The sequence below is a fragment of the Myotis brandtii genome, unplaced genomic scaffold, assembly GCF_000412655.1.
Source record: "Myotis brandtii unplaced genomic scaffold, ASM41265v1 scaffold806, whole genome shotgun sequence".
NCBI classification, from domain to species: Eukaryota; Metazoa; Chordata; class Mammalia; order Chiroptera; family Vespertilionidae; genus Myotis; species Myotis brandtii.
The window spans coordinates 220,373-231,636 of NW_005371249.1; the positions used below are offsets into that span (position 1 = coordinate 220,373).

At 49.7% G+C, this 11,264-nt stretch overlaps 1 protein-coding gene across 1 annotated transcript in view; it reads left to right on the forward strand.

The window, feature by feature from the left end:
* Window position 1: 1 nt before the first annotated feature.
* The window catches only part of SHB (Src homology 2 domain containing adaptor protein B), a gene marked incomplete at its 5' end in the record, with an annotated part of 126,896 nt that continues 115,633 nt past the window's right edge, over window positions 2-11,264 (forward strand). Inside the window, one exon of the mRNA XM_005884019.2 lies at window positions 2-94. Within this exon, the coding sequence (XP_005884081.1) occupies window positions 2-94 (93 nt within the window). The remainder of the gene's footprint in view (window positions 95-11,264) is intronic.

Genomic DNA, 11,264 nt, shown 5'->3' on the forward strand with positions numbered 1-11,264 from the left:
CCCTGGGAGCCCCACAGCCTGCGGAGGCAAGAAACTGCTCAACAAGTGTGCTGCCTCGGCCGCGGAGGAGAGCGGGTCCGGCAAGAAGGAGAAGGTAAGGCGCCCCTGGGCCCCTTCCAGGGCCACTGTGCCCGTGGGGAAACTGAGGCACTGCCTCGGTTTCCAGTCCCTACATCCACAGCTTCTTGCTAGGACCCTGGGGTCAGGGCTCCCACGTCCCTTCCCGATGCGCCCCCAGAACGTCCCCTCTCTGAGCCCACAGCCAGGTGCCCGCTTCGGAAGTTGCCTGACGAGAAAGCCCCGCCCGGCCTTGCCCAAGAAAGAGACACCCAGCCAGCCCTTCCCGCCCCCGAGGAGGAGTAAAGTCAGAGTCAGAGCTGTCCCGGACTTAAAAAGAGCGTTTCCTCTTGTCTATCTTTACTCTTCCCCTACTCCCCCAGTCTATTGATGGGAAGCCGGTCCAGAGCTGGGGAGGGACTCGCCCCGTCTTACGCTGCATTCCTGGCGGTAGATCCGGACCGGCTGTCTCTAAAAGTGCATATGTAAATCCCACTGAACGCCCAGCGCTGCCCCACCCCCGGAGCCAAATGCGGGCTATCTTTTGTGCTGGATCCAGCTTTTCCGGGAGGGGGTCCGCCCTTCGGCTCCGCTGATAGGAGACCCACCCCTCCAATCCTCACCTTCCTTCCTGACCCTACTTTCTACCCCACACTGTCCCAGGGGTGAGGGGGACAACTCTGTGACAACCCTCCGCCTTACATATCAGGCCATCTTGAGTCCCCCTTTGAAGCAGGCCAGTTAATTACAGCCAGACTGGGCCCTCTCCTCCCCTTCACACTTTTGTGAGCCTCCCTTTCCCCATAAAATAATATTTGTTCCATCTTCTGGTGGAGTGCAGTGTTTTGATGACATCTGAGGCCCAGTGTCCTGCTGCGGCTGTCAGGCGGCTGTCCCTCTTGTAAACTTTTGCCCAGGCAGGGTAGGGGGAGGCTGATAAAGAGTGTGAGTTCCTTTTAGGACTGGATGTCCAGCCAGGTGGGAGACAGGCTCCTACCTGCCAGCTGGTGCTTGGAAATGGATCTTTTTTGTTTTCCTGTGGGGAGGAGTCAGGGGTTGCCCACCTTTAACTTTTCTGCCTGGCTTTCTCTCTCTGAGGTCCCAGGTCCCCAGAGCATCCCTTTCCCAATTGGTCTGCTGAAGACAGCATGGGCAGTCTGTGGTGGACCCCACCTCTCCCTGGGATCAGTTTGGGACCACACCTCAGAAGCATGGACTTTGGGCTTCCTAAGCACCCAGATGTCTCAACTAGATGACAAGAAGCTAGTAGCCAGGTGGCCACCCAGCTGCTGCTTTGGGGAAGGCGAGATCTCTCTGTGAGTCTCCGGGATCGTGGGCTTGTAGTTGAACTGTAAGGGGAACAGCAAAGAGGCTCCCTACCACCTTATGCATGGTCCAGGCTTATCTAGGTGCTGACCTGGGAGAACCTAAAATTCCTGGGTATGGAAGGTGCCAGGAAGGCCCAGCCTAGCTATCAGGAGAGTCACAGCCAAAGGTGCTGGACTCCCTGAATCCGCCTTGTTACTCCATGGCCACCTGCCAGGTAGGCAAATCTCCTTTCTCTCCCGCTGCTTGTCCAAGAAAGAGACACCCAGCCAGCCCTTCCCGCCCCCGAGGAGGAGTAAAGTCAGAGTCAGAGCTGTCCCGGACTTAAAAAGAGCGTTTCCTAAAGTCTTCCTTTATGGCTTTCAAACTTTAGTAAACATTTTTTCCTACTTACAATTAAGACTATGTCAAATACTGAGGAATAATGCTTTATAGCTGGAATGTCAAGTGTGTTTAAGACTTGGCTTCGTTCTGCCATCAATTATTTCCCATGGGTCTTCTTGTGCCCTCTGTTGCTCAGTGCTGAAGCGGCCCCTCTAGTTGAATGCTGTGTCCTAGGCTGAAGTGTACATGATGACTGTTGTGATGGGGCTTTGTGTTACCTGGGGCTGAAGGGGAGGGGTGGTCAGGGAGGGCCTTTATCATGGGGGAGGGGTGCTGCAGAGGAAAGCCTGGTGGTTCAGGGAGCTGCAGGTAAAGTTCCTGTAGCTGGAATTGAGGTGAGAGTTTGGCAGGGCCCCAGTGGGACGGCAGTGCTGGGGTCAGGGAGGTTAAGCACAGTGAGGGCCAAGGAATGGATTTAGCTGCTAAGTGATGTGAGCAGATATAATTTTTTTGGAAAAGATCTCTGGGCTGCATTTCACCTCTTGGGTTGTGACTTCGAGCCCTTTGGTCTTTTGAGAAGTTGTTCCCATTCCATATGCTGAGGAATTGAGGCTACCAGATATTTTTTCTATTGAGGAGGAGGGGAACAGCCAGGGAGGGTCACACTAGACAGTGGTTCTCAAATCATCACCTGGAGGGCTGGTCAAAACACAAATTGCTTGGATCCACCTCCCACAGTGACTGGTGCACCGAGCCTGGTGTGGGGCCTGAGGATGTGCATTTCTGACAAGTTCCCAGGTGATCTTTTGCTGCTGATCCTCATCCCACTTTGAGAACCACTAATGCAACAGTAGCCTCTCCTTAACCCTCCCTCGGGGTCTTCTGGTCGGAGCTGTTTTGGGGATGTAGAGATGCCGGATGCCCTCTGTGTGGGGCTGCCTCCTAATCTGGGGCCAGCATCCAGCCTGGTCAGGCAGCCAGGAGGCAGCCTGGTTTTCACATTATTTTTAGCCAGACAGCTTTTGGAGGCCAGGCATGCTGTAGATCCAGCCCTGAACACCCCAGAGCCTTCCATCTGCCCCTCATCCATGGTTCCAGGAACACCTACTTCTAGCACCCTGCTTAATCTCAGGCCCAGCTTCCTTTTATCAGTTGGACAAGAACCTATAGGGTTGTTGAATGCCCCCCTGTCTGCCAGGCCTGGTGTTTGTTTTTAACATTAGACCTGAGTTGAGAGTTACTGTGTATGGCATGGAGTAGAAGCTGTCAGTCCACAGATCCTCCCTTCAATGCTTCTAGTGGCACGCCACTATAGTTTATTCTCCTCCTCCTCCCCCCCGCCTCCCTCAGTATCTGTGCCTCCCTCTGTCACACACTTAGGCATCCTCCTATTCTCCCAGGTGAGTCCTGGGGCACACACACACCTGGTCACCACCACCACTAGCATCATGGGCATTTTCCCTTTTAGAATCATGTGGAAGAAGGACTGTGTTTTCAATGTAACCAGCTTTTACCCAGCACTTCGAATGTGCTCAGAGATCTCTTGGTACCAGGGTGAGTTAGGAGGGGAGGGAAGAAAGGCTGCAGAAGACTTGTCAGTAATCTCTGGCCTAAGCCGCTGGAGGAGACTGACACACTGTCTCTTCATCTTTTGTCTCCCAGTGTTTTCGTCTTGGGAAATTTAACAAGGTCTTCACCTAGGAGGCAACTTTGAGCTGAACCTAGAGGTGGAAGGGGAATTTCATTGCAAAGAAAGGGGTGACTGCAGCCTGCAGGAGCACTAGTGTGTCAGTGCTGTGTGTGTACACGTGAATATGAAAGTGTGTCCCTATGTACGTGTGTGGTTATATATGTGTGTGTACATGTAAAACCTCAGGGAGGAGCTTCTTGGAAACCAGAGCTTTTTTGCAGTGGGCCTCACTTGGGGAATGAAAGATGACAACATGAGAGAGGTGGGGGCCTGAGTTTGTACCCTCCTCCACCCCAGGGGAGTCCTTGAAGACTGTTGAGCCAGGAATGGGATGGATTTAGTCAGAGCCATGGTTGGGGAGCATCCCAGGCTATATAAACAGCTGCCACAATCTGGGGAAGTTGGGGTCAGAGTTAGAGGACAATTGCCGTATAGTCCAGGGGAGAGACAGTGAGGACCTGAGCTCTTGGGAAGAGAGAACAAACCTTTAGTAGGTGGAAATATTATTCCTTCAGGTTGTCTGTGTTGAAAAATGATAATAGCCCGGCTTGATCCCCAGTGTGGGGTGTGGAGGAGGCAGCCAATCAGTGGTTCTCATCATTGATGTTTCTATCTCTCTCTCCCTTTCTCTTCCTCTCTGATATCAATAAAAATATATATTTTTTAAAAAGATGATAAAAGAGGCCAGTAACTTGGTAGTTCTTTTGGGCAGCCAAGCAGTTCTCATCCAGTTGTTTTCTGCTGAAGTCTTGTTTCTTTTATCATTAAGTAAATGTTTCCACCACAGCTGAAAAAGTCAAGACGCATCATGACATCAGTTTTAAATACATGCTAATGCATACCGACACTTTATATTTTGTCGGCATCCACAGAGTTGAGTTAAATAACATGTTTCCTAAGGAATAAATAGTATCGTGTCTAACCTTTTTTTTTTTTCTTAAGAGAAAAAACCACACATTTAGCAAACAGTTTCTGAGCAGCCTGCTAGGCAGGGGGACGTCAGAGAAAATAAATGGTGGCCAGCTTTCAAAGACGGAAGCATCTCAGTTTGTAGTTGAAGACGCTCAGTTTGCAGCTTCTCAGGGACTAGCCTGGGGGAGAGATACAGCTAATGAGACAGTATCACGACCCAAGGAATGCTAGTGTGTGCATAGGGCTAGGAGGGCTCAACTCTGTCTGGGAAGTCAAAGAAGGCTTTCAGGAGGAGGCACCATTTGAGCAGACTCTGGAAGGATGAGTGGGAATTCCCCAGGCAGGGACGTGAAGAGGAAGGCTCTCCATGCAGAAGGGATAGAACAGCTGTGCTCAGGCCTGAAGGCTTGGGAGAGAATGGTTGGAGGCTCAGCAGGGCAGAAGTGGTGGGGGATGGCAGAGGGAGGTTGGAGCCACAAAGGGAAGAGACTGTCTCGTGTGCCTTGCTGGGAAGTTGTGACTTGTCTTTTGGTCCTTTTCACATAAAATCATTGATGTGTGGCTTGATTGACACCAGGGCAAACATGAGTTGTCAAGTCAGTTCCAGTTGGTTAATGGTCACAATCTCCAGTTCTAAGAAAGTAATTGACTGAAAAGGTTAGAGCCATACTTGGTAGTTGTGGTTTGGCTTGGGATACTTTCTCCTTTGAAGTCCTATCCTTTAAAAGTAATGTGAGAGAAATGCCTGCATATCAAGTCCAGTTTTTCCATTGATTTCCCAGAAGAGAAATATGTTCTCCATGCTTCATGCCAACCACTAATTGATCATTTATTTATGTTTTTTAAAAATTGATATTTAGAGAAACTGAGAAAGAGAGAAACATCAATTTGTTTTCACCTACTTATGCATTCATTGATTGATCTTGTGTGTGCCCTGACTGGGGATCAAACCTGCAATCTTGGTGTATTGGGACGACACTCTAACTAACTGAGCTATCCAGGCAGGATTCAAATTGATCATTGAATCCTCATGATCACTCTAGAAGAGGTTCAGGTATTGTATCAGTTAGCTATTGCTGCATAATAAATCACCCTAAACTCAGTGGTTTTAAACCAGGAGTTAGCAAACTTTTCATAAAGGGCCAGATAGTAAATATTAGGTTTGCAGATCAGTCTTCAACACAACTATTAAACTCTGCCATTGTAGCTTGAAAGCAGCCATGGACAGTATATAAATGAAAGGGCATATCTGTGTTCCAATAAAACTTTATTTACAAAAACAGGCAGCCGACCTGTAGTCTGTAGTTTCCAACCCCTGCTTTCAACTATAATAAGGACATGTCAGCTGAGTAGTGTTTTTGGTCTTAGCTAGGTTAACTCAGGCATCTGTGGTCAGTGTGGGGTGGGTGTGCAGCCCTGCTATTCCTAGCTGGGCTCTCTTCCATGTTTGGGGTTCAGATGGTTTAGGATGGCCTTGGCTGCGGCAATTATGTGATCCTTTCCATGTGGTCTCTCATCCTCAAACAGGCTAGCCTTGTTCATATGGTGGTTCCAAGAAAGAACAGAAGCCCATAAGGCAGTGGTTCTCAACCTGTGAGTCTCGACCCCTTTGAGGGTCGAACGACCCTTTCACAGAGGTCGCCTAAGACCATCGGAAAATACATATATAATAACATATTGCTTTTGTGATTAATCACTGTGCTTTAATTATGTTCAATTTGTAACAATGAAATTGGGGGTCACCACAACATGAGGAACTGTATTAAAGCGTCGCGGCGTTAGGAGGGTTGAGAACCACTGCCATAAGGTTTCTTGAGGTTTGAAACTGGCACACTTTCCCTTATGCATTCTGTTGACCAAAGCAAGTCACAGAGCCAGGATTTGAGTAGAGAGGAGGAGCTGCAAAATCCAAGGCAAAAGGCAGGGATACAGGCAGGCCATCAATCAGGGCCTTCAATGCCATCCATCCACCACAAATAGTATTACCCCTATTTTATGCGTAAAGAAACTGAGGCTTAGAGGTTAATGACTTACCTTACGTCACACAGCTACCAAGTGACAGAGCCAGGATCACACCTGTGCAGTCTGAATTCAAAGCCTACATGCTTTTTATCAATTTGTTCCACTATTTTTCTCAATTTAAGTAGAGATAGTAAGTCCGATACTTAATGAAATGTGTTATGTGTCTCCTTCCCTTTACTTAATGCTCCTCTTCTTGTACCCCTTGCCCTAATTCCTATCCCTCTCACACTAGTCTTTGGTGGTCCCCAGAAGAGGCCCAGAGTTGGCTTTTCTCTCTCCTCCGTCCCCCATCTGCCTCTGAATTCCATAAATGAGATGCTAATGCAGCACTTGATTTATTTTTTTTATTTACTTATTTAGTTAGCTTTTTATAAAGAGAGTAGTGTTTGATAAATAATTTTTAGAGAGGAAGGGAGAGGGAAATATCAATGTGAAAGTGAAGCATCAATTGGCTGCCTCCTGCACGCCCCCTCCTTGGGATGGAGCCTGAAACCCAGGGATGTGCCCCGATCGGAAACGAACCAGCAACCTTTCTGTGCACTGGACTACGCCCAACCAACTGAGCCATGGCCAGGGCCCCTTGACTTATTTTATAGAGAAATTCTGCGCAGAGTTGGTGCTTCCCAAACTACAGGCGCACAAAATGTCTTGTAACTGTCATGTCTCCTCATTGCATCACTAAGTGTTCCCTCCCCAAGGATTGGCGAGGCTGTCTGTGCTGTTCTAAGACAAAAATTAGTGGTACCTTGGCCCTTCCTTATCAACAAGGAACCCAAATTTCCTTAAAGGAGATCAGGTGACTATCCTCTAATGTGACAATTTCAGAACATGACTGATATCCCAGGACTTAACCCTTAAGGCCTGCCCTGTCTTCTCCCTGCCCCTAAAGTATTTCTGACCCGTAAAATAGGAGTTACACAGCAAATCTAAAACAGGTGTGCTTCCTTCCTCTGGTCATTTAGCAAAACTGAACTTGCCTGCGGTCAAGAGCTCCCCCCCAGCAGTTTCATGTCTTGTGCTCAGATAGCCAAGAGGTGATGGGGGCGGGGGGGGGGGGCGGGTAGGCCAGGCTTGGCCATGGAAAATAAATTGGAATTTGTGGCTTTGAAGCAGAGAGCTAGGTCCTGGCCTTCTGAGGTTGGGTGGAGGTGGTGGTGGGTTTCCTGCAGGTTGGGGGCAGAGGCTGCAGTGGTGTCTGCCACTCTGACTTCATAATTTTTGTTTGGCCTGTGTTGACTGAGGAATTGCCATACACAGGCCACTATCAGGAGCTGTGTGGATACAAGGATGAGCCAGGGGTTAAGTGGTACCTGCCCATAAGGAGCTTACCTTCTGAGGAGGATACAGGAACCAAGGTTAGAACACAGATCTGTATGGCAGGATTTAGCAATAAAGTAGTGTGTGCGGGTGAACTCAGAGCCATCCTGGCACAGAGGCTGTTCGGGGCTGAGCCTGGAGTCCATGGAGCTAAAGGAGAAGTAGGGTGAGGAGGAGATCCATTCCAATTGAGGGAAGTAGGGAAGGCTTTTTGGAGAAAGCCTTTGAGTAAAAAAAAAGAGTAGTCACTTGAATTGAGGGAGCTTTCCACAGTAGTAATATTAGCCAGTACTTCCATGACACCTACTCTGAGTGAGGCACTGTTCTACATGCTTTCTGTGCATTAACTCTTTTACCCTTTAATGTCCTTTAAAGTTGGTGCTACTGTCATTCCCATTTTACATATGAGAAAACTGCAGCACAGAGAAGTTGTGTAAATTGTCTAAAGTCACACTGCCAGTAAGTGGCAGAGATGAGATTTGAACCCAGATCCGGAATCTTTGTTTATTTGTATGTGTTGTGTGTTTTTTATCCTCACCCGAGGATATTTTTTCCATTGATATATATATCTCCTATCTAATAATAGACAAACATGGTAATGAAACGTACCTTCGCTACGCCTCACATTGGCTAATCAGTGCGATATGCAAATTAACTGCCAACAAAGATGGCGGCTAATTTGCATACTGCAGGCAGGGCGGGTCAGTGCCATCCTGCCTGCCCCGCTGCCATCCGGGCCTGCTGTTTGCCACCCGGGGCGGTGGGGTGGGACAGCGCCATCCCACCTGCCCTGCCGCCATCCGGGCCTCCTATCTGTGACCCGGGGCGGCCGGGCGGGGCAGCGTGGCTCCTCTGTCACCCCAGCTTCCTCATCACAGCTCCCTTGGGGGCCTAAGCCTTTAGTCGGACACCCCCCGAGGGCTCCCTGGTTGCCAGAAGGATGTCTGACTGCAAGCTTAGGCCTGATCCCCCAGGGAGTGGTCCTAAGTCGACAGGTGGACATCCCCCAAGGGGTCCAGGACTGCAAATGGGTGCAGGCCGGGCTGAGGGACGCCCCCCCCGCTGAGTGCACAAATTTTTGTGCACCGGGCCTCTAATATATATATATATATATTTTCACACACCCACACACATATGTATGTATTTTAGAGAAAGTAGAGGAGAGAGAGAGAGACCGATATGAGAGAGACATTGATTGGTTGCCTCCTGTTCTAGCCTGCAACCGAGGTACGTGGCCTTGACCGGGAATCGAACCTGAGACCCTTCAGTCCAAGGGCCAGTAGAGCCGATGCTTTAACCACTGAGCAAAAAGCCAGCCAGGACTGGAATCTTTTTTAACCATTGTGCCACTCCACCTCAGGCTGCACAATTTCATGCCTTATTTGTGGCAGTACTTACTCTTTATAAAAAAAAAATCTTCTCTGTTAATACTTTAGGAGTGACTGATTCCTACATTTATGTGAGTATTCCACAGCTTAAAGGACACTTTCACACCCATAATTAATTTCTCAGAGTCACTCTGTGCTGTAACCCCCCATGTTACAGATGGAGAAACTGAGGCTCCAGGGAGACATGGTGCCTGCCCTGCACCACAGCAGGTACTGGCCAAGCCCTTGTGCCAGACCAGGGTGATGTGGAGGTGACTTGGCCATAGCTCCAGTCCACAGGAAGGGTGACAGCCTGATTGATTTCCGGTTCTTTCCTTGTTTTCATTCTGAAAAGCTTTACTGAGACCATCAAGGAGGATCGACAGAGGACCTTGCTTCCCCAATGGAATTTTCCTTCTCTTCCTGTTTGGTATTTTCCAGTAATATTTCTATTGCTGTTTCACTTTCAGAGGCACTAGCTTCCTGAGAGTTTGCGCTTTCTCATCTGCTGAGCCAGGAAGAATTGAGTTTTCCTTTAAATCATTCAGCTCCTTTCCATTTTCTCCACAGGGAGGTCTCTCTGGATTTCCCATTATGCTGTAGAGGAAGGATCTTGGAGGTGGGTCCAAGGGATGGAGAGAGAATTAGTCAGGGCCCTGGGGAATGACTCAGGCCCCGGTTTTCCAAGCAGTACTTAAGAGTAATGGTCAGAAAGGGGCTTCCTGAGGGCAGAGTGACTTGACAGGTGGGTAGAGGGTGGAGACCACTGGCCCACTGCTGGGCCTCCACTTACAGGCTGGACCCCGAGTTCTCAGCTGGGCCACGAGAATCCATACCAACTCCTTTCTCCTCATTCATTCATTAATTCAACAGACATTGTTGAGCGCCTGCTCTGTGCTGGATATTGTTCAATTTAGGTGCTGGGGATACAGTGGTGAACAAAACATAAAACCGTGCTCCCCTGAGTTTGCCCTATGGGGGGGGGGGGGTCAAGCAAATACAGTATGTCAGGTAGAGAGTGTGGAAGAAAGTAAAGCAGGATACAGAGGCTCGGGTGGGCCAGCGTTTGGGGTGGGGTGCTGTTTTAGATGGGTGCTCAGAGAGGGCTTTGCTGAAGGATGTGGTAGCATGATTCACGGCTCTCCCAGAAAAGAGCATTCCAGGCAGAGGGACCGGTCAGGGCAAAAGCCCGAGGCAGGAGCATGCCTGGGTCCTTCAGGGAAGTCAGTGTGACTGAGGGGAGCAGGTGGGGAAGAGAAGGCAGATGAGGTCGGAGGTGGGCTGGGCAGGCCAAACGTGCCTAGCCTTTGGAAGCACTGAAATAAATGGTCTCTCACTTTAACTCCGGGTGAGATGAGACAGCATGGAGGATTCTGAGCAGTGGAATGACGTGAACCGACTTGGGTTTTGAGGGGGGCTCTGGCTGCCTGGTGGAGAATAGACTGGAGAGGACAAGCCTGGAGACCAGCTAGGTCACCTGCAGCACTAGCGGTGGGTAGCGAGGGGACCAGGTTCAGGACATGTCATGAAGGTAGAGCTGCGGGATTTCCTGGCAGATGACATCTAAGTATGAGAGGGGGAAGAGAGTCAAGGATGACTCCAAGGTTTTGGCCTGAACAGCCTGGGGGATCAGTGTTCATTAGCTGTGATGGGGAAGAAGGCGGAGGAGCACAGTTCTGCCAATGGAATTGATCCATCCACTGGGTCCTGGGGCTGGGAGCAAGCCATGCTCTGCCTGTCAGGGGGGTGGGGGGGGGGGCGATTCCTGAGAACCAAGAGAAGGCATGGGTGGCCTTCGTCTGGAGCTGGGGGAAATAAAACCACCAGGAAAAAGAGATCATATGGGAGGTGGGTGCAGAGGAAAGTGGGTATGGGGCATCCCAGACAGAAAGGATCCTATTCACAGTGACTGAGATAGAGATCGGAAGGGGAGTGCTGCTGCCTGTGCAGGTGTGGCCAGAACCTGGGGTGTAACTGCTGGTGATAGAGGATGGGGTGGAGGGGGGAGGTTGGAGTGAAGGGCCTCCCCTGCCACTGGTCTGAAATGACCCCAATTCTCCAAATTCAAAAGAGGTTATCTGCTGAGTTGCGTGCTGTGTTGTGTGCCTGGGCAAAAATGAGTGCCAGGTTAAGTCTCTAGGGACCGGGGTAGGGCCTGCCTGTTCTGCTAAGCAGAGCATTTCATTGCTGAGCACTTGTGATTGTTGGGAAAGTTCTCCCTTATATGGGGCTCACTGGAACTTGGGCTT